This window comes from Odocoileus virginianus, chromosome 1 (assembly GCF_023699985.2).
Source record: "Odocoileus virginianus isolate 20LAN1187 ecotype Illinois chromosome 1, Ovbor_1.2, whole genome shotgun sequence".
In the NCBI taxonomy this organism is placed as follows: domain Eukaryota; kingdom Metazoa; phylum Chordata; class Mammalia; order Artiodactyla; family Cervidae; genus Odocoileus; species Odocoileus virginianus.
In genome coordinates, this window is record NC_069674.1 from 39,248,123 (window position 1) to 39,272,765 (window position 24,643).

Consider the following 24,643-nt stretch of genomic DNA (forward strand, 5'->3'; position numbering starts at 1 on the left):
ACCTGAAAATGTTACATCCATTTTCTAAAGTTATAAAGTTCAGCAGTGTTTCAGAACTAAAATCTGAATATACTGACTCCCAGCCAAGCACTCTTTAAACTCCCAATTAACTCTTTAATACAGCAGTTTTCAAACATTTTACTCTGTGAAACACATGTTTTAATAAGTATACAAATTGAACTTAAACTATAAAAGCTCACTGGAGGACATGAAATGAGGCATGAAAATATGAAGAAACATACTCCTGAGTATAAATTTCCCATTCTCCCAAAATTAATCTATAAATTTAATACAATTCTGATCAAAATCCCAATTCTTTGGAGGCAGCTTTTTAAAAAATTAATAAGATTAATCTGGAAGAATAAATGTATGAGTGGTAAAGAAAGATGTTTTCTTTTGGACAAAAAACAAGAACAATGAAGCATGACTAGACTTATCAGGTATCAAAAATGTGGTAAATATATATTATGCAGATTTAGACAAGTTGTTTGATGGAAGAGAATTTTTTCAAAAGACCCTTTTATACATAAGAATTTGACCCATGCCAAAGTTGAAATTTTTGTAATAATGTAGTATCACACAGACTTTGGAATCAAAGAGGCAGGTTCAAATTTCATTTCTGACATTGACCAACTGTAAAAACCTGGTCAAGTTACTTAACTCACAAGCCTCTATATTTTCTTCCTAAAACTAGTGATACAATAATTACTTTGTAGAGTTTGTGGTTAAGATTAAATCAGATTATGTATTTGAAGGGCATAGAATGGTCCCCAGAATTTAGTAACTAATCAATAAATGGCCGGCAGTAGTGGTGGAAGTGATGAAGGCAATGATAGTCATATTATTTTATGGTGAATAAATCTATATGTCTACCACATTCTCGGCCATTGTCCCCAATACCACCCCCCAGTAAATGATGATTCACTAGGACAGATCACGAGTATTGTCATACTCATGACTATAAAACATTAAAAAGAGAAAAAGAAAATTGCAAAGGAAAAAGTTACCTGGGATGAAGTCTGGAAGAAACCAGGTTCAAATTTCCATGAGTCCTCTCCCACTGGAGTTATACAGCTTGGGTTTATTTTCCCCAGGAACAAGTTATGATAAAAATATGAATTATTATATATCAAAAATTGTTTAGTCACTCAGTCTGACTTATTAGTCATTTTAGTCTGACTCTTTGCGACCCCATGGACTGTAGCCCACCAGGCTCCTCTGTCTATGGAATTCTCCAGGCAACAATACTGGAGTGGGTTGCCATACCCTTCTCCAGAGGATTGTCCTGATCCAGGGATCAAAACCAGGTCTCCCACACTACAGGCAGACTCTTTACCTTCTGAGCCACCAGGGAAACAAGGAAGCTCAATAAAGATTCAGAGCCCAAGGTTTTCACTGGGGGCTGCTCATGTGGCCAAATTCCTCCTAGGACCTACCAAAATTCCAGACTCCCAGAGGAAAGCAGGTGTTCAGTGTAAACAAGGTAGTTAGCACAAACACTTGGGGCACAGAGATGAGATGAATTCTTATCAGTTCTGAGATGTGAGAACCCCCCTGACACTAGCGAAAGATCAGCCCTACAAACAGACCTTTCTCAGCAGAGAAGACTCAGGCTGTCACACATTTCTATGGTGATACCTGAGTTTTGCAAGTTTCTCTGATGTTTGTATTTTCTAACCTTTATTCCACCTTACAGCAGTATATTATAATGCAAGAGTGGAAGAACAGTTTTGTTACAGAGATTGCCTTGAATCAATTCAAAGTATAGTTTAACTAAATTCACATGAAAGCTTCTGTACTTTTTTCCATCAGTAACAAATTCCTCCAAACACCTCACAACTTATACCATACTTGAGAATTAATCCAATGTATTTTTACCTTTTTATTTCACTTATATGGTTGGATGGCATCACTGACTTGATAGACATGAGTTTGAGCAAACTCCAGGAGCTAGTGATGGACAGGGAATCCTGGAGTGCTGCAGTCCATGGGGTCGCAAAGAGTTGAACATGACTGAGCTGAACTTCTGTACTTTTTTCCATCAGTGACAAATTCCTCCAAACACCTCACAACTTATACCATACTTGAGAATCAATCCAATGTATTTTTAACTGTTTCTTTTGCTTATGTATAAGTATGAACAATTTTTTGGAAAATACTTTAATAATACAACATTTTTAATTTTATTTTTGGTATTATGAATTTATTTCCAATAAATATAAGATGATTTCAGATTGTCTCAGAACAGCCATAAACTGCTATCACCTCTCTCTCCCCCATACACACAGCATGAAATTATACATGATCAGATACTTTCAATTACATGGAACAGCTCAGTTTTCAAAGCCTTTCCTCCTGACAGCATGGTCTCTCGTCAGAACTCTCCTCACTGAGGTAAATTAGCTCCATGGAGGCCATGATTTTTTTCTTTCCTCCAGTGCCCCCACTCTTCACTCTTTTAATCTTCATCTTTCTCTTTTTTCTCCTAATTCTCTCTTTCCTTACTCAGTGAAGACCCTATTTACTGTGAGACTAGAGCCCTTGTTTTTCTGTCTCCACTTTGAAGAAGAATTTTCACCTAGACCCACTGAATTTTCCAAGATGGATTTCCTCCCTCAGTGTGCACCCAGGTCTCCTGAGGTAACCCTCAGCCTCATCCCAACCTGCCTGAGGAGCACCAGAAGTCCGAACCAGAAAGGGTCAACAGTCCTCTCTTAAAAAGCATAGTGACCACAATGCCAGTATTGATTTATTACAAGCAGTTCTTACCAAACCAATTTAATATACATCAGTAAACGTTCCATGTAATGGATTCTGGAGACACATCAGTCCATATTTTGTATGAGGTGAAAAATGGTGGTTCAAGATTGAAAATCTTTTCCGTGTTTCAGATGGACTCTTCTCCTTGTATAAAACCTACTATAATCTTTCGGGCCTTCCCTGGTGGCTCAGAGAGTAAAGAATCTGCCTGCAGTGCGGGAGACCTGGGTTCGATCCCTGAGTCAGGAAGATCTCCTGGAGAAGGGAATGGCTACCCGCTCCAGTATTCTTGCCTGGAGAATTCCATGGGCAGATAGTCTTTAGCCTTGCTAAAACACATAAAATTAAACTATCCTCTATTTTATAGATTTCCAGGCCATGGGGTTGAAGAAAGGGATGTTTTTCAACCCAGACCCTTACCTGAAGATTTCTATTCAGCCTGGAAAGCACAGCATCTTTCCTGCCCTCCCCCACCACGGACAGGAGAGGCGATCCAAAATCATTGGCAACACTGTGAACCCCATCTGGCAGGCCGAGGTGAGTTCCCAGGCCCTGAAAAAGGGGCTTAAGTGAAAAAGCGAAGTGACTGACCATAAGCTCACGTGCTACTCCCTCCCTTCTTGGAGCCCCAAACTCTTCTGCTAAGTTCATGGTTCTCTTGGTCCTAGAAGGGGGCCATGTTCTCTTTGGGTTATAACTCCTATGGATTTTTTTTTTAAGTGGGTGAAGTGTAGTTTTTTTGTATTTATTTTAATTTTTATTGGAGTATAGTTGGTTTACATTGCTGTGTTATAGCAAAGTGAATCAAGTATATAGCAAGAATATAGCAAAGTGAATCAGTTATACATATATCCACTCTTTTTTAGATTCTTTTTCCATACAGGCCATTAGAGTATTGAGTATAGAGTTCCCTGTGGTAAACAGTAAGTCCTTATTAGTTATCTGTTTTACTTATAGTAGTGTGTATATCCCAGTCTCCCAGGTTATTCCTCTGCCCTTACCCCCTGGTAACCATAAATTTGTTTTATATGTCTATGACTCTGTTTCTGTTTTGTAGATAAGCTCATTCATCCATGTTGCTGCAAATGGCATTATTTCATTCTTTTTTATGGCTGAGTAGTACTATATTGTATGCATGTAACACATTTTCTTTATTCATTACTCTGTTGATGGGCATTTAAGTTGTTTCCATGTCTTGGTGGGTACTGGAACCAGTCCCCCAACAAATGAGGGGACAACTGTAATAGCCTCTTCATCTGATTCTGAGCCTGCACCAGAACACCCTCTCTCTGCCTTTGTGTGGGAGTAGGAAGAAATGCATTTGATCCAAGCATTCTCCCACACTTCCCACACATGTGGTTCCTTAAGTGAGAGTGACAAATTTAAACAGTGTCCATCTGGACCAGTTCCAAAGATTCTGACACTGTCAGGTTCCTGGGACAGGTAAAACAAGCCCTAGAATAACACTGGGGTTGCATACTATTTGATTTAAATAGGTATGAATTTAAATAGATTTAAATAGTTCACACCATCTTCCTGGTTTGCACAGTGCTGGGCACCTTGCTGGAGCTTTGAATAGTTTGTTTCATCTGATGACGGTGATTTTCTTCCCCTACATGTGTCTCCTCTGCCAGCTGGGAGCAAGGAGGTTCCTCAACAAGGCCTCATCTGTCTCAGCCTCCCAGTGACTAAGTCTTGTCCGAGAGAACTAGCAGGAAATTGTCACCCCCACTGACTGCCTAGCTCCCTTCTTTAGCTTGAGGGGATAATCTGCAAACTGCATGGCTTAAGGAACAGGGAGGCTTAGGACATGAAAGTGCCACAATATAATGTAGGAGTTAAAAGTATAGCTTTGCAGTGACACAGACCTTGGTTCAAATCCCAGCTTGGCCAGTTATTAGTTGTATAACTTTGAGAAATCAGTTATCCTCAATCTGAGCATCAGATTTTCCTTATCAGACTGGTGCTGATGGATCCTAGGCACTCACTTTGGGCAAGAGTCTTCTTTTATTCTTCAAAGTAGATCATCTCTGATGCAGAACTTTCAAGCATCCTTTTGACAAGAAAGTATAGATATTTAGGGACAAAGATTTTTCATTTTCTGCTTCCTAGGCTTAATTAGGCTTTATAGGGGCTTCCCAAGTGGCACAGTGATAAAGAATCTACCTGCCAACATAGGAGACCCAAGAGACTTGGGTTTGAGTCTGGGTTCGAGAAGACCCCCTGAAGCTGGAAATGGCAACCCACTCCAATATTCTTGCCTGGAAAATTCCATGGATAGAGGAACCCGGTAGGCTACAATCCATGGGGTCACAAAGAGTAGGACATGTCTGAGCACCGCACACACTTTGTAGAAGGTGACCATCAGGGAAATAGAGTTGCATTTGAACTTCTTACTACTTTGGTTATCAACAGACTGAAAGCACTCATAGTGCCACTCGCATGGAGTCATGAATCTTAAATTATTTGTTCCTACATTCCTGGCTATTCTTGGCAGTTATTTATGGACTTCTCACTGCATTCCTGGGAATACAAGATGCCCCAGAAATTTATAGCACATGAAAAGAAAAAAGCCTCTTTCTTCTGAAGAACTTTAGAGCAGCTTGTACTAAGACCTTTAGTCATAAAGGTATTATAAGTCTCAAAGAGCATTTATAAAATCCAGCACCATCAGAATATGTTTTGGCTAAAAATGTCAACTAGATTCACTTTAGGTTCTGAAACTATTTCTGAATCTTTAGTTCAGATTTATTTTGCTCTGCAGGGACATAGCAGACTCTCACTCTTCCTCTGCTCTTGACCTACTCGGGTCTTTCCAGCATGCTGTGGCAAAGGTTTGCATCCTGAAATAAGTTCTACCACATGTCTCCCTCACAAGGCTCAGAGGGAGCTTGTTTCATTTGCTGTCTCAAGTTAACCAGCAGAGTAACTGGCTGAGCTGTGATTTAAAACAGTGTGGTTTGTGGTGCTGCAAAGCTGTATTTTCAAAGCCCCTAAATGAGCCTAGAGTGCCCAGCGCTCAAATGTGGATGTCTCAGCCCCAGTGGAGAACATCCGAGGCCTTCGGTGACCCAGCACTGCTTACCACTTGTGTCAGCCAGGGATGCCTCTGGCTCTGAACTAGAGAAAGCCTGGCCAGCTGTGGTATTTCTCACAAACAGTGAGTCCAGAGGGAGGTGTGCAGGCCGTGTAGCTACTGAGCACGGCCCCCAGGGACCCGAACTTTCTGGGTATTCCTACTATACCTCAGCAGATGGCTCTCCTCTTCCTGTCGGACAGCCTCAAACCCAAGTTCCAGGTAGGGACAAAGCAAAACAAAAAAAAGGAACTTTCTTCTTGAAAGGCTTTCACTTTTTATCCTGTAGGAGACGCCCTTTTCAGCAAAAGCCCTATTAACTGTCACAGGACCTCACCTGTTTGGAAAGATCTAATGTTTCACTTCCCCACCTCCAGCAGGAAGGGCAGGGGAAGAGACAGTGAACATGGGTGCTGAATAAACTGGTTTATCGTGTCCGCAGTGTGCTTCAGTTGTACTTCCTGCACCTTTCACCTCTGACTCTGTACAAAAGTTACTCTCAGTGGCTGCTTTCACATGGCTACATAAATTGTGTCTTTGCTTACATCTGCCTAAAATGTACATCCTCAACTAATGCAACCAGTGACTCCCACTTATACACAGATTCTCAACTAAAATACCACCTCCTGCCTGGTGCCCTCTCCTAGGCCTCGGAAGGAAAGTGCTCCATCCTCTGCTCCTTTGTCCAGACTTCTACCAGAGTATCTTTTATTTGCACAGCTGTCTTCATAAGACTTTGAGCTCCTCAAGGAAAGAAATCCTGTCCAATTTATTTTGATACCTCCAGTTCCCAGAGCCTAATCCTGGTAGTTTCTATAAGGCTTACTATGCCAAGCCATGTTCTAAATATGTTATTTAATTAACTCATTTCATCCTCATAACAACCCTCTAAGATATGTACCATTGTAATCCCCATTGAAAGATGAAGAACTCAAGACACAGAGAAATTAAGTGATTTTCCTAAGATCATACAGCTGGTAAATGACAGAACCAGAATTTGAACCAGTTCAGAGCCTGATATTGATCAGTTTTGTGCATAGGTGGTTGTGAATAAATTCTGGAGAAAGTATCTACAACTTGTATCATATACTCAGAATGACCATTATATGTCCTCTTATTTTAGGTGGAAAAAATCAGTTGACATTGACAGCATTGAGTGATAAGGCCAAAATCAGTTATCAAAAGCTTAAATTGTTCTTTCCAGCTAATCATATGAATGCCTACTTCTGGAGAATAAGTTTGAAAGATAAATGAATTTTTTAATATGGGGAAAGCAGGGTGAAGTTCTCATGGTTGATCATTCATTTAAGAAATGTTTATTGTGCATCTACTCTGTAATAGAAGTTGAAGTGGCAGGAAGGACACAGAAACAATTGATAGATAAGACCCCACAGGCACATGGAAGGAAACAATACAGTGAAATAAATGTCCCAATCACAGTGTAAACAGAATGCTGCAAAGCACTGAGGGAAGACCCCACAGAGGGTGCACTCTTGGACTTGGGTCTTGACAAGTGGTAGGACATTTTGGGGGAGAGGGAGGGCATTCCAGGTGCATATGCAGAGGTACCAAGGCATCCACAGACACTTAGGGGGCAGGTCAGAAATGTCTCGTGGGTAGCTTGTGGTGTGCAACGGACGTGAGATGGCAGCTGGGCTGGGTTTACTTTAATCACACACATTGCGTGGTTTCCTGATTTCCTTACAAGTGAAAACTAATGTTGGCTTCTGGGTCTCACATTGCAACCCATGGTGAGTGAAATGAAGATTCCTTGCTCCTACTGGATTTATGCAAGTCAGTAAATCTCTATGCAAGAAGGTAAATGAGGACCAAGTGTCCTACTTTCTGTATTTGCTGATTAACATTCCAGCGATGTTCAGTGAGAAATAATTGATGTTGCTTGCAGTAAAGAGCAAGAATACCCTTTAACATGTAGTTTAAATGCTAAATTTATTTCTATGATTAATGTTTCATTAAAGTCTTATGTGATTTTTTCAAATTTATGCAAGTTCAAACTTGAAACATATTTTTGCTGATTAAAACCTTCTAAATCTTAGAAAAATTAAAGTTAGGATCAGAATTTTTAAATGAGGGAAAATGGAGAGAAATAGATATTAAATTTAATGCGAACTAAAAAAATTAAAATGAAGACTTCCAAGTTGATTGATTTATCTCCTCTTTTTTTATTATTACTCTAATTAGAAACTTTTTTTCACCCTGGGAACACTCTCCTTGATTTTTAGGTCTGTTTACTTTCTAAGATGGATATAATGAGCATTTATAAGATTATAGCTTCACAGAGAAGTTAAACAGAAACAGCAGCAACTAATGAGTTTTGGGTTATCTGTTCAGCATGCTTATATACAGAGTATAGTTCTACCTCTAAATAAAACAAGGAATTCCTAAAAGTGGAGTCTCAGAAATATCAAGCAGGTTGAGCAGATATTAAAATTGGGCCTGGGGCACTGGTGTATATTCTTCTCCACCGTCTCTCTGCTTCTACTTGCAAAGCTGGGTTAATTAATCCCCTTACTGCTCCAGTCTAGTCACAAGATTAGAGGATTAGAAGCCAAGGAACATTAAGGCTTCCCTGGTGCTCAGATGGTAAAGTGTCTGCCTATAATGCGGGAGACCAGGGCTGTGATCCCTGGGTCGGGAAGATCCTCTGGAGAAGGAAGTGGCAACCTCCTCCAGTACTCTTGGGAGACCAGGGTTTGATCCCTGGGTCGGGAAGATCCTCTGGAGAAGGAAGTGGCAACCTCCTCCAGTACTCTTGGGAGACCAGGGTTTGATCCCTGGGTCGGGAAGATCTTCTGGAGAAGAAAATGGCAAACCCCCTCCAGTACTCTTGCCCGGAAAATCCCATGGACAGAGGAGTGCGGTAAGCTATAGTCCATGGGGTCACAAGGAGTTGGACATGACTGAGCTACTTCACATTCACTTTCTTTCTTTTCAACCTGAAGGAAACACCATCTCATAATATGATGTGTCTGGTGGTGTAGAGCTGCCTTAGATTTCTGTGCTCCAGGAAGGCCTCTCTGAGTTGCTGTCATGTGAACTGAGAAGCCAGACATATGAAGAACTGGTTGGATGTGCATCTCAGACAGAGGAAACAGCCAGTGTGAAGTCCTGGGTGTAACAAGCTTGCATGTCTAAACAGCAGGAAGGTCACTGTGACAGGAGGATGTCAATTGTGGAAGGGATAGGGTCGGGTATAAGATGAAGTGTCAGAGAGAGGCAGGGAAGTGATTGGGATTTTATTGTAAATGTGGTAAGAAGTCACTGGAGGAAGGAAGCATCTGATTAAAATTTTATAAAGATTGTCCTGCTTTTATGCAGACAATGTGTGGAATAGATTATAAAGAGACTGAGATGAAAGCAGTTGATTGTGCTTCTGGCTCTCATGTACACACTGACACAAAACAATGAGAAAAGCCAATTAAAAGACAAAAATTAAAAAGTGGTGATGACCTATGAGAATGGTTAAAACAATTAGAACTTATATGGTTAAGATCCTGGAGAGAAAGGAAATGCAAGTGAGCCAACTTTCTGCTAGTACTTTTTTTTAAATCTTTGTTGGTTTTTTTTTTTCCTTTATTTTTATTAGTTGGAAGCTAATTACTTTACAATACTGTAGTGATTTTTGCCATACATTGACATGAATCAGCCATGAATTTACATGTGTTCCCCATCCTGACCCCCATCCCACCTCCCTCCCCATCCCATCCCTCTGGGTCATCCCAGTGCACCAGCCCTGAGTACTTGTCTCATGCATCCAACTGGACTGGCGATCTATTTCACACTTGATAATATACATGTTTCAATGCTGTTCTCTCAGATCATCCCACCCTCGCCTTCTGCCATAGAGTCCAAAAGTCTGTTCTTATACATCTGTGTCTCTTTTTCTGTCTTGCATATAGGTGCTAATACTTTTTAAAAGAGGAGTAAGCTAGGTAAAAAGCTACTGAAGGTTTAAAAGGAGTTTGATGTAATCTCATGGTACTGAAAAGACAAACTAGGAGTTCTGGATCCTCCAAGGAGGAGATGACCTAGAAAACCCCAGATTCTTAGGTGGACTCTGGCTGGCTAAGTATATGATCTGTGTGTGCTCAGTTGCTCAGTTGTGTCTGATTCTTTGCAACTGGGACCCACTAGGCACCTCTGTCATGGGGATTCTCCAGGCAGGAATACTGGAGCAGATTGGAATATAGGAATACATGGAATACTTGCCATGCCTCCCTCCAAGGGATCTTCCCAAGCCAGGGACCGAACCCAGGTCTCCCGCATTGCAGGTGGATTCTCTACTGACTGGGCCACTAGTGAAGCCCAAGAATACTGGAGAGGGTCACCTATCCCTTCTCCAGGGGATCTTTCTGACCCAGGAATTGAACCAGGGTCTCCTGCATTGCAGGCATATTCTTTACCAGCTGAGCTACCAGGGAAGCCCATAAGTATATGATCAGGGTCAACCTATGGTAGAAAACTTGAAGACAGCTCAAACAACTCAGTCAGTCTCTAATTAAATAAAATAATTTAAACTCAGTAACAATAAAAACAGACACAAGGAGGCTTATTATTGGAGTTTTTTAGACATAGATTTTAAGTACTTTGTATATGTTTTCAAACTTAAAAAGCTAGACATAGACAATAAAAAGATAAATATAAAATGTCCACTGCCTTGAAAATTAAGCAAAAAATACTCCTTAAAAATCTATGAGTCAAAGAAGAAATCACAACAAAACCTATTTTTAAAAATATTTTGAACTTATTATTTAAGTAATAATGAGCATAGGACATATCTAAACTTGCAGGATGAAGCTTAATTAGAAAAGAGCTGAATATCAGTGTTCTGAGATCACATATGAATAAGCTACAAAATTAAGAGCAAATCAAACAAAAAGAGAGAAGAGGGAAGTATACTAGTATAATGAAGACAAATGCAAAAATCACTGAATTAGAAGACAAATGCATAATATAGAAAATTAACAAAAATCAAAATGCAGTGTTCTTATATTTATTTAAAAATAAGTGTATATTATAGTGTTTATGCTAATAAATTTGAATGGAAAATTCCTAGAGCAATATATCTTACTAAACTTACACAACAATAAATAGAAATGCTGAATAGTCTATTAAGGAACTTGAGTATGTAATTTAAAAACCCTTCCGCAAGGAAATTTCTAAGACTAGAATTGTCACTGTTGAAATCTCCCAGACATTTATTGAAATAGCGATCATCTTGTACAAATTCTTCCAAAGAAAAGGAATTTGTTTTATGAGGCAAACTTGTTTTATACAACCAACAAAACTTTGATACCAAAGTCTTACAAGGTCAATACAAGAAAGGCAAATTACATTCCAAACTCTCATGAAAATCTGTGCAATTATCCTAAACAAAACAATGGCTAATTGAATCCAGGAACATAAAAAGGCTAATACTTTACCAAAGTGTGTTTATTCTAAGAATACTAAAAGCTCAATTGATGTAGCAGTTTTTCTCCGGCACCAGTGAGTGTTGCCACCATTTGCTGAACGCCAGCTGAACAAGAAAGGGAGTAACTAGTGCTCTCTGTTATGATTTGTACTAGGCTTCTTACAAATCTGACAATTATAAATCACCCAGGAAGCAATTAGACTCAAAACTTGTTCACAGGAGTGTGCCACCATTACCAGAAGTTCACATAATTTGTAATTCATGAACTTCCCTCCAGTGTCTGGTATATATATCTACATAGGATTTCAAAAAGATCTCCTGATCACTGCTGTTGATTTCTTGTTCAGAGTCATGAAGCTGTATGCACTCTACCATGTGTTACAATTGTACCAAATGATATCTAGTTAGGAAAATTGCATATGGGTAATGTGCTTAAAATCTCCCATAATGGTAAATATTTAATTATCTAACAAAACAACAAAAATAGTCCTGTTACTGGTAATTGTGAGTATCAGAATTTTTTTGTGAAGTATCTAACTGCAAATATAAAAGCAGTGCACAGATTCAGGGTTTGGCATTATAAGGGGTTTTGGGGTTTTTTTTTTTTTTTTTGGTCTTTAATCCTCCTTTCATGATTATTTTTATCTTTATTATCTTCATTAGGAAATAACTTACATAAATACAATTCATTACATACAAGTGAAAAAACTTCATTTATTTAAAACTGTTTAAGTTATGACAATTTTATGTATGTGGTAGTCGCTCAGTCATGTCCAACTCTTGTGTCCCCATGGAGTGTAGTCCATTAGCCTCCTCTGTCCATGGGATTCTCCAGGCAAAAGTACTGAAGTGGGTAGCCATTCACTTCTCGAGGGAATCTTCCCAACCCAGGGACTGAACTCTGATCTCCTGCATTGCAAGGCAGACTCTTTACCATCTGAGACCCCAAGGAAGCCCAGTTTGTTCTTTTTGCTGCAAGTACCATGCAATTGTATGGCTACACCACATGTTGTTTATACACTTACCTGCTGATAGACATTCAGATTGTTTCCAGATATTGATTATTGTGAACAAAGCTGCTATGAATATGCACGTACAAGTCTTCTTTCTCTCAAGAAATACCTAGAAGTGGACTGGCTGGATCATTTTTAGTGGGTGAAAACTGCCAAAAAGTTTTCAGTGTGGTTGCACCAGTTCATATTCCCACCAGTAGTGTTTGAGAGTTCCAGTTATTCTGTGTCCTCATAAACTTGGTATTCTTTCTTAATTTTAGCTATTCTAGTAGATGTTAAATGGTAACTTAATGTGGTTTTACTTTGCATTTCTGTGATGATTAATGATGTTGAGTATCTTTTCATCTGCTTATTGGCCATCTGTACATCTTCTTTTGAGAGTTATTTGGAGATATCTAACTTAGGTTCGAGAGTTCTTTATATATTCTGATTCAAGTTCTTTGCCACATACCTATTTTACAAATATTTTCTCCCAGTCTATGGCTTGCATTTTTATTAATGCTATGTTTTAAAGATGAAATGTTTTATATTTTTATGATGCCCAGTTTATCAGGTAATTTTCTCTTGATTCATGTTTTCTGCATTCTATCTAAATCTACCCAAGTTAACAAGGATAACTATTAAGTTTTCTTCTAGGAGTTCTATAATTTTCATTCTGTTCAGTCGTTCAGTCATGTCCAACTCTTTGTGACCCCATGGACTGCAGCACATCAGGCTTCCCTGTCCAATACCAACTCCCAGAGCTTGCTCAAACTCATGTCTATCGAGTCATGGATGCCATCCAACCATCTCATCATCTGTCATCCCCTTCTCCTCCTGCCTTCAATCTTTCCCAGCATCTGGGTCTTTTCCAATGAGTCAGTTCTTTGCATCACGTGGCCAAAGCATTAGAGCTTCATCTTGAGCATTAGTCCCTCCAATGAATATTCAGGACTGATTTCCTTTAGGGTTGACTGGTTGGATCTCCTTGCAGTCCAAGGGACTCTCAAGAGTCTTCTCCAACACCCCTGTTCAAAAGCATCAGTTCTTCAGCATTCAGTTTCTTTATGGTCCAACTCTCACATCCATACATGACTACTGAAAAAACAACAACTTTGACCATATGGACTTTGTCAGTAAAGTAATGTCTCTGATTTTTAATATGCTGTCTAGGTTGGTCATAACTTTTCTTCCAAGGAACAAGTGTCTTTTAATTTCATGGCTGCAGTCATTATCTGCAGTGATTTTGGAACCCCCCAAAAATAAAGTCTGTCACTGTTTCCATTGTTTCCACATCTATTTGCCACGAAGTGATGGGACCAGATGCCATGATCTTAGTTTTATGAATATTGAGTTTTATGCCAACTTTTTCACTCTCCTCTTTCACTTTCATCAAGAGACTCTTTAGTTCTTCACTTTCTGCCATAAGGGTGGTGTCATCTGCATATCTGAGGTTATTGATATTTCTCTTGGCAATCTTGATTCCAGCTTGTGTTTCATCCAGCCTGGCCTTTTGGATGATGTACTCTGCATATAACTTAAAAACAGCCTAAACGTATTCCTTTCCCAATTTTGAACCAGGTCATTGTTCCATGTCCCGTTCTGACTGTTGCTTCTTGACCTGCATACAGATTTCTCAGGAGGCAGGTAAGGTGGTCTGGTATTCCCATCTCTTTAAGAATTTTCCACAGTTTGTTGTGTTCTACACAGTCAAAAGCATTGGCGTAGTCATTAAAGCAGAAGTAGATGTTTTTCTAGAATTCGCTTGCTTTTTCTGTGATCCAATGGATGTTCGCTTTTTTGATCTCTGGTTCCTCTACCTTTTCTAAATCCAGCTTGAACATCTGAAAGTTCATGGATCACATACTGTTGAAGCCTGGCTTGGAGAATTTTGAGCATTACTTTGCTAGCGTGTGAGATGAGTGCAATTGTGCGGTAATTTAAACCTTCTTTGACATTGCCTTTCTTTGGGATTGGGATGAAAACTGACTTTTTTCAGTCCTGTGGCCACTGCTGAGTCTTCCAAATGTGCTGGCATATTGAATGCCGCACTTTCACAGCATCATCTTTTAGGATTTGAAATAGTTCAGCTGGAATTCCATCACCTCCACTAGCTTTGTTCATAGTGATGCTTCCTAAGGCCCACTTGACTTTGCATTCCAGGATGTCTGGCTCTAGGTGAGTGATCACACCATCGTGGTTATCTTTGTCATGATGCTCTTTTTTGCATAGTTCTTCTGTGTATTCTTGCCACCTCTTCTTAATATCTTCTGCTTCTGTTAGGTCCGTACCATTTCTGTCCTTTATTGTGTCCATCTTTGCATGATGTGTTCCCTTGGTATCTCTAATATTCTTGAAGAGATCTCTAGTCTTTCCCATTCCATTTTTTTCTTCTATTTCTTTGCATTGATCACTGAAGAAGGCTGTCTTTTCTCTCCTTATATTCTTTGGAACTCTGCATTCAGATGGGTATATCTTTCCTTTTCTCCTTTGCCTCTCACCTCTCTTTTTTTCTCAGTCATTTGTAAGACCTCCTCAGACAACCATTTTGCCTTTTTGCATTTCTTTTTCATGGGGATGGTTTTGGTCACTGCCTCCTGTACAGTGTTACGAACGTCCATCCATAGTTCTTCAGGCACTCTGTCTATCAGATCTAATCCCTTGAATCTATCTGTCACTTCCACTGTATAATTGTAAGGGATTTGATTTAATTCATACCTGAATGGTCTAGTGGTTTTCCCTACTTTCTTCAATTTAAATCTGAATTTGGCAGTAAGGAGATCATAATCTAAGCCACAGTCAGCCACCAGTCTTGTTTTTGCTGACTGTATAGAGCTTATCCACCTTTGTCAGCAAAGAATATAATCAGTCTGATTTCTGTGTTGACCATCTGGTGATGTCCATGTGTAGAGTCTTCTCTTGTGTTGTTGGAAGAGAGTGTTTGCTATGGCCAGTGTGTTCTCTTGGCAAAACTCTATTTAGCCTTTGCCCTGCTTCATTTTGTACTCCATGGTCAAAATTGCCTGTTATTCCAGGTATCCTTGACTTCCTACTTTTGTATTCAAGTCTCCTATGATGAAAAGGACATCTTTTTGGGGTGTTAGTTCTAGCAGGTCTTGTAAATCATCATAGAACCATTCAATATCAGCTTCTTTGGCATTATGGGTTGGGGCATAGACTTGGGTTACTGTGATTTTGAATGGTTTGCCTTGGAAGTGAGTAGAGATCACTCTGTCATTTTTGAGATTGTGCCCAAGTACTGCATTTTAGACTCTTTAGTTGACTCTAAGGGCTACACCATTTCTTCCAAGGAATTCTTGCCCGCTGTAGTAGATATAATGGTCATCTGAGTTAAATTTGTCCATTCTGGCCCATTTTAATTCACTGATTCCTAAAATGTCGATGTTCACTCATCATCTCCTGTTTGACCACTTCCAGTTTATCTTGATTCATGGATTTAATATTCCAGGTTCCTGTGCAATATTGCTCTTTACAGCATTGGATTTCACTTCCATCACCAGTCACATCCACAGCTGGGCATTGTTTCTGCTTTGGCTCAGCCTCTTCTTTCTTTCTGGAACTATTTCTCCACTCTTCTCCAGTAATATACTGGGCACCTACCAACTTGGGGAGTTCATCTTTCAGTGTCCTATCTTTTTGCCTTTTCATACTGTTCCTGGGGTTCTCAAGACAAGAATACTGAAGAGGTTTGCCATTCCCTTCTCCAGTGAGCACGTTTTTGTCAGAACTCTCCACCATGACCTGTCCATCTTGGGTGGCCCTACATAGCATGGCTCATAGTTTCATTCAGTTAGACAAGGCTGTGATCCAAGATTGTGATCCAACTGATCAGTTTGGTTAGTTTTCAGTTTTATAGTTTTAACTTTTTAAAATATGCTTCTTGGATCCATTTCCAGTTAATTTTTGTATATGGTGTGAAGTAAAGATTGATCTTCATTTCTTCCACATGGATGTTGAGTAGTTCCAGCACCTTTTGCTGAAAAGACTTTCCTGCTTCCTGTACTATGTTGGTACCCATGTCATATTTCAGTTGAACAAACATGTGTGGGTCTGTTTCTGGGATCTCTATTTCATACCATTGAGCAATCTGTCTTTCTTTTCATCCTTGTGACTATGGCTTGATTACTGTACCTTTCTGGTAAATCTTGAAACCAGTAGAAAAAGTGTTTCCACTTTGTTCTTTAATATATATACATATATATGTGTGTGTGTATATATATAATTTTATTTATTTATTTATTTATTTGGCTCTTCTGGGTCTTTCTTGTGCAGGCTTTTTCTCTAGTTGCAGCGAGCAGGGTTTACTCTCTAGTTGTAGTGTGATGGCTTCTCATTGTGGTGGCTTCTCTTGTTGCAGAGCACGGGCTCTAGGGCATGTGGGCTTTAGTAGTTGTGGTTCATGGACTCTAGAACACAGGCTCAGTAGTTTTGATGCACCGGCTTGGTTGCTTTGTGGAATGAGGGATCTCCCAGGGCCATGGACTGAAACTGTGTATCCTGCATTGGCAGGTGTTTTCTTTATCACTGAGCCACCAGCAAAGCCCTTGTTCTTCATTTTAAAAATTGTTTCAGCAACTTCCAGTTTCTGGTTCCACATGTAAGAAGCTTAGAAGTTGCCAGTCCATCCTAACAGGTGAAAATCTAAACAGACTGAAAAATCAACCTAGATTTAAAAGAGAGGGGAGGACACAGAGTGAACTGTGGTACCCAAGATCAGAGAGACAGACTGCCAAATACAGGGAGTCATGACTTACCAGAGCAGAAGCCTACCACATGAAGCAGTGATGAATTGTTGAAGGTCCAATATGCACCATTCTGACAGTTTAAAAACTCCAAAAGAATCCAGCTGTAGTGTGGACCCCACAACATTGTAATATTTATCTCCAGGAGCTCGACCAGGTTCTCACAGTAAATATCAGAGAAAAAGTTCCCCTCATGCTTCCAGCAAGGGGAGGGGACAAGGAAGCATTTTCAAAGTACATCAGAGCCCTCTGCTCTTAGCAAGGCCTGTACTCAGGAAATTATTTAACCAGAGCCTAACCTGCTGAAGTATTATCAGAACCTAACTGACCTGGGAAAAGAGAAATAACTTCAGCCCACTGTAGCCATCCTGTCCCACATAATGTGGAAAAATATAGAGAAACACTTAAGACGTTCACGTTTCAGAAGTGAAAATTTTGCAGGGTACAGAATTTTAGATTGTGTGTGTGTGTGTGTGTGTGTGTGTGTGTTTCTCTCAGCCACTTTTCACATTTTATTCCATTCTCTCCTTGTTTGCTTTGTTTGTGAAAGTGAAGTTGCTCAGTTGTGTCCAGCTTTTTGGGACCCCATGGACTGTAGCCTACCAGGCTCTTCTGCCCATGGGATTTTCCAGGCAAGAGTACTGGAGTGGGTTGCCATTTCCTCTGTTTGTGAGGAGAAGACAAATATGATTCTAATCTTTGTCCCTCTGTAAGTAAGATGGGTTTTTTCTTCTTGCTTCTTTCAGAACTTTTTGTATTTGATTTTCTGTAGTTTGAAAATAATATGCCTGGTGGTAACTTTCTGACATTTGTCTTTCTTGGTGTTCCCCAAGCTTCCTAAATCTGTAGTTCAGTGTCTGACATTAACTTGGGCAAATTTTCATCACTGTAATTTTCTATATTTCTTCTGTTCTTTTTTCTCTTTCTTCTCCTTCCGGTATTCCCGTTATATATATGTTATTCCTATTGTAGTTGCCCCACAGTCCTTAGATGTTTTGTTCTATTCCTTTCAGTGTTTGTTTTACCCAGTTTTTTGAGAGTCAGAATTTTACTAATATATCTCTAGCTCAGGTTTTTTTCCTCAACTGTGTCCAGTCCACAAATAAGCCCATCAAAAGCATTTTTCATTTTGGTAATGGTGTTTTTTTAAATCTCTATCCTTTCTTTTTGGCTCTTTCTTAGGTTTTTCATCTCTCTGCTCACATTGCCCATTTATTCTTGCATGTTGTCCATTAGAGCTCTTCCTATATTAATCACAGTTCTAAATTCTTGGTCTAGCACTTATGACATCCCTACCATGTCTGGTTCTGTTGCTTGGTGTGTATCTTCATTTTTTTTTTTTTTTTTTTTTTTTTTTTGCTTTTTGATGTGGCTTATAGTTTTTTCTTAATAGCCAGATACAACATACTAAAGAAAAGAAACAGCAGTAAATAGAACTTTAGTAATATGGTGGTAAGGTGTGAGGGGATGTTTACAGTCCTATAAGTAGATCTCAGTTTTTTAGTGGGCCTAAGTGTTCTTACCTGGAGAATCCCAGGGATAGAGGAGCCTGGTGTGCTGCCGTCTCTGGGGTCGCATAGAGTCAGACACAACTGAGGTGACTTAGCAGCAGCAGCAAGTATCTTTTTCAGTTTGATAGAGAATCTCTACAATTTTAAAGTTCTATAGTTGACAGCATACTAATGGTGATAATCTCAAAGGTTTCCCCCACTAAGGGCGGGAACAAGGCAACAATGTAACCCCTCACCTCTCTTTTTCACATTGTACTGGAAATCCTTGCTAATGGAATAAAGCAAGAAAAAGAAATAAAAGGTATATAGATTGGGAAGGAAGACTTAAAACTTTTTCACAGATTATATAATTGTCTATGTAGAAAATCCAAAAGAATCAACAAAAATCTTCTAGAACTAATAACTAATTATAACATGATTGCAGGGTACAGAGCCAATATAGAAAGTCAGTTGCATTTATATATACCAACAGTGAACAAATGAAACTTGAAATTAAAAACACATGAAATACTTAGATATAAACCTATCAAAATATATACAAGATCTCTATAACCACAAAACTGAAGAATGAAATCAAAGAAGAGCTAAATAAACAGATATAGCCCATGTTCATGTATAGGAAGATATAAAGATGTCTGTTCTTCCCAACCCGATCTATAGATTCAGTGCAATCCCAATCAAAATCCTAGCAAGTTATTTTTATGACTTCCTATGACTTGCTGACAAACTAACTCTAAAGTTTATATGGAAAGGCTAAAGACCCATAATAGCCAACACAGTATTGAAGGAGCAGAGCAAGTTTTTAGAACTGATGCCACCCAACTTCAAACCTTAACTGTAAAGCTACACTAATCAAAACAGTGTGGTATTGCCAATGCATAGATGCATGCATACGTACATACATACAAGTAAATCAATGGAACAGAATAGAGGGCCCAGAAATAACCTCCCATATGGTCAACTGGTCTTTGACAAAGGAGCAAAAGGCAATATAATGGAAAATAGAAAATATCTTTAATAAATGGAGCCAAAACAACTTGACATTCAGATGCAAAAAAAAAAAGAAAATGAATCTAGTTATAGACCTTACACTCTTCACAAAATAAACTCAATATGGATCACAGACTTTAGTGTAAAATGAAAAGCTATTAAACTCCTAGAGAATAAAATAGGAGGAAACCTAGGTGGCCCTGGGTAGAATGGTGCCTTTTTAGATACAACATCAGAAACACAATTTGTGAAAGAAATAACTTACAAGCTGGACTTCATTAAAATGAAAACTTCTGCTCTGTGAAAGACAGTATCAATAGAATTAGAGGAAAAGCCACAAACTGGAAGACAGTTTTTACATAAGAAACATCTGATAACGGCATGTTATCCAAAATATACAAAGACCTGTTAAAATTCAACAATAAGAGACAAAGTATCCAAATTTTTAAATGTGCCAAAGATCTCAACAGACTACCAAAAAACAGACAGATGACAAATAATCATTTGAAAAGATGCTCCACATCATATGTCATCAGAGAAATGCAAACAAAAACAATAATGAGATACCACTACACACCTGTTAGAATGCTCAAAATCTAGAACACTGACAACACCAAATTCTGATGAGGATGTGAAGCAACAGGGACTCTCATATATTGCTGGCAATAGTGCAAAAATGGCACACCCACTTTGGAAGACAGTTTGGCAATTTCTTGAAAACTAAACATACTTTTGTACCATATGATCCAGCCATCAAGCTCCTTGGTATTTACCCAAAGGATTTGAAAATTTACATCCACATTAAAGCCTGCCCATGAATATTTATAGAAGCTTTACTCTCATAATTGCCAAAATTTGGAAGCAACCAATATGTCCTTCAGCAGTTGAATGGATAAACTTGTATGAAATGGTTGTCCATTGTCCATCCAGACATTGAAATGTTATTTTGAGCTATCAAGCCATGAAAAGACATGGTGGAACCTTAAACGCATATTAAGTGAAGAAGCCAGTCTTAAAAGGCAGACTGTATAATTGCAACTATATGACATTCTAGACAGGAACAAAACTATGGAGAGAGTGAAAAGTTCAGTTGTTTCCAGGATTTTATAGAGGAGAAAGATGAATAGGAAGAGCACAAAGGGCTTTTGGGAAAGTGGAAATTCTCTGTATGATATTATAATGATGGATGTAAATCATCATACATTTGTGTAAACTATTAAAATATACAACAGCTAGAATTAACAGCTAGAGAATAAGATAAACTCTTGACTTTGAATAATTGTGATAGATTACATTTTATGATACGCTCTGTAATTCTGGATGATGCCTTGAATATTATAAATGCCATGTAGAAAGTGTTGTGCATTTTGTTATGTTGCTTAGAAAAACATTGAATTCAGCTCACACTGTCATGCATTTGGTTAAGCTCATGCACACTGGTTAAGCTCACACTGTCATGCATTTGGTAAGCAGTACCTTAGATCACAGTTTGGTTCTTTAAGCCCTAAATGCAAGCTGAGTTCATTTGTCCTCTGCTTTTATGATTCTGGGATTGGCCAGAAACTTGGGCCGGGTTTATAAGCAAAATTTGTCTCTCTTCTTCCTAGAGTTCCTCTTTCATTCTCTGGTAATGCTGGTTGCCCCAAGCTCCTTTGCCTGGTTCTTCCAGCCAGAAAGATGGTAGAATTTGTATTAGAGTTTTAGCTGCTCAATACCACTGTTGAGTGACTATAGCTATTGATACATTCAGGTCAAAGACACCGAATAAGGAGAACTTATGCCATGCCAGTCTCTTGTTTCAGTGAACAAATGTCCATAATTTAACTATATAACAATTACAAACAGTTCTTTCACATTTTTCTAGGATATTTGGATTATTTTTATTTAACAATGGTTTTCTGTATTCTGTTCTTTATAAATGTTTTATTAAAGTATAAGCTTAAAGTCCATATGAGCCACCACATTGACAGCATAAGGAAAACTATGTTTATTATAGTAGATCCAGAAAAAGTCATTAATAAAATTTGATATTCATTCCTGATTTTTAACAGCTCTTAGAAAACTAGAGAATAGAAGTGAACTTCTTCAATCTGATTTTAAAAAGGAAGAATGATAATAAAATCTACAGCATACATCACACTTGATAAAATATTGAAATACATTTCCCTGAAATTGAGAACAAGACAAGGACGAACCCTTTAACCACTTCTATTTAATATTGTATTAGCAGCCAATATCCTAGCCAATACAATAAGGAAAAAGACCATCAGAATTGGAAAGAAAGACTATGCTTATTCTCAAATAACGTTGTATAAGTATCATTTGTATCAGTGTAAAAGACTCAACAAACTATTCAAATTAATATATGAATTTAGTGAAGTCACTAAATAAATAAAAGTCAATGTAAGCTATATTTCTATAGGCAAATAGAAATTTTAAACAACTTAAAGATACCATTTAGAATTGCATCAAAAAAATTAAATACCTTGGACTAAATCTAACAAAAATATGTATGATCTCTATATTGAACACTGCAGTATTTCTAAGAGAAGTTAAATGCAGACTAAATAAAAGGATAGATATTATATGTTGGCTTAGAAAATTAAAGTGTTAAGATGTTAGTTTTTCCTCAGATCTGTAAATTTGATGAAACATCAATCAAAATTGTAAGAGATATTTTTAATATTAACTGGCAAGCTAATTCTAAAAATCTATATAGAAATGAAAGAGACCAAGAAGAGGCAAGAGGATCTGGTAGAAGAAGAGACACAGAAGGACTTCTATTACAAGATGGCATGATAAATATAAACCCATAGGAATTAAGATGGTATGGCATTCAGGACTTCTGTGAAGGTGGTCCAAGGAAGATTCCACTGCAGGGGGCATGGATTCGATTCCTGGTTGGGAAACTAAGATCCCACATGCCTCATGGTGCCTCCAAAAAAAAGACAGTATGACATTGGCACCAATAGACAAGTAGCTAACTGAATAGATTACAACCCAGAAGTAGATGCACATGCATACTGTTATTGTCTTATGATAGTGGTAATATTGCAATACAATAAGGAAAGATGGCCTATTCAAAACTTGGTGTTGGGTCAGTTTGCTGACCATATAGAGAACAAATGAAGCTTAAATGCAGTCTCACAAGATACACAAAAGTTCATTCCAAAGAGATTATAAATCTAGATATGAAATGATAGCAATAAAGCTTCCAGTTCATAACAAAATATGTGAGAATACTTCATGATCTTGTGGAAGCCAAAAAATTCTTAAGTTGAGCACAGAAAGCATTAACCATATAAATAAAAAATTGATCCATTGGATGATATTAAAATTCAGAATGTTCATCAAAACTCTATATTGAAAGCAAACCTCAAAAAATATTGAGCTAGATCTAGATAGCAAAGAATTGATATCTAAAATGCACAGACTATCCCTCCAAATCCAGATGAAAAGGACCAAAATTAACAGAAAAATGGACCAAAGACTTGAACAGGCCCTTCACAAAGGAGAATGTCCAAATGCCAATAAATACATTAAAAGGGTGCTCAACTTAAATAGTTATCCAGGACTAAAAATTGAAAGTACTGTGTGATACCACTGCAAATCCACCAGAATGGCTAAAATGAAGATCAGTATCTAATGCTGGTGAGATGTTAAATAAGACTTTCACAGTACTGACACATGTGAGGGGTGTGGGGGTATGGGTGGAGAAAGGGCATCAGTTAGGAAGCAGTTGAAGAAGCTAAGTGGGAGACGATGAATCTTGGACCGGAATAGTGGTGGTGAACAAGGAGAAGTATAGATGTAACTGTAATTAGTTGTGCCTCACTTTGGTCTACTGGGTCCCTTCAATACCCCCAGCTACAGTGCACTTAAAGGAGGGCTCTGTCATGTGAGAGGAACATCAAACAGTACAGGTAGAGCAGGGTAGCTTCTAGTGCTGGGGTTGACTGTGAGTCAGAAACCAACAACAAAGACATTCCCTACAGTTAACCAAGCCACCAGCCACTGCCCTGACAACTCAAGTCATACATGAGCATATACTCACAAGGGTCAGGCTTAAGAGTATTCTTTTATATACCAAGTAATAATTGATTATTTACTAGTTATCATGTTCAGTCAACCCCACATCATCATGAGTAAGTAAGAATGAGACCTACTGGGTGGGGAAATTACAAAAACCTGATTGAGTAGAGCAAGCAGACCAGCTTAGGTTAAAAACATCCCCTCTAGACTTAAATACAGGTGCCTGGCTGAAGCCCTTGATCCCCACAAAGTAAGCACAATATCTTAGTGATTACTGTAATAAGCCAGCCCTAATGAGTTGTAACCAAACTAATTGATTTAAAATAGATTAACTTTAGTCCTGATGGATTAAAAATTAAGTAATTTAATCAGAAATTAAATTGCATTTGACCTGGACAAAGTAAGAAAGATTATAAACCAAATATTCACTTTTATGGAAGAAAAGCATTCTTCAAAATGCAAAGCTGGCACCAGTGGCTAGAATGCAAGAAGCCCTAACTAGCAGTCCTGCCCAGGACAGTAGTTTAAAAAAAAGACTCTTGAAGTTCTTTGATATAGGCAACCATCATCTAAACACCAAATCAGTTCTTTCTTTAGCTAAACTCTAATAAAAGGGACTCATGAATGGAACACCAACTTAAAAACTCCAGTGGTACTGCCTCTGGTTTCCAGGTGATGCCCAAGGCTCATCCACTAAACCTAGGACTCAGACAATTTGGTGTCCACTGGCTAAAGTATTCCTTGTACTTGTCTGTTAGCATCATTTTGCAGCCTCTGAAAAAAATAAGATGGAAGTTGAGGTTTTGAGAGGAGCAGTAGAACTAAATGCCTCATAATTTCTCATGGAGAAATAGAGTGAACTGGATGAGGGGTTGGCTTAGGACACCCATCCATGGGACCAGTGGTGTGCTGGAGCCAGCACATGTGGGCTCCCAGAAGCCAACATGTACATCTCTTCCTGATTCCACATAGTGAAGTGAGATCAGCCATGGTGTACATATTAACAGCAAGAAAAAACGCAAACACTACAAATCAGAGCTGGAATCGGGTAGTCTCTTTCATAGATTGAAATTTATTAAGCTAAA

General features: G+C 38.5%; 1 protein-coding gene across 1 annotated transcript in view; it reads left to right on the top strand.

Moving 5' to 3' along the window:
- HECW1 (HECT, C2 and WW domain containing E3 ubiquitin protein ligase 1) overlaps positions 1 to 24,643 on the top strand; it is a 447,195-nt gene that overhangs the window by 285,486 nt on the left and 137,066 nt on the right. Inside the window, 1 exon segment of the mRNA XM_070466974.1 lies at positions 3,128 to 3,297. Within this exon segment, the coding sequence (XP_070323075.1) occupies positions 3,128 to 3,297 (170 nt within the window).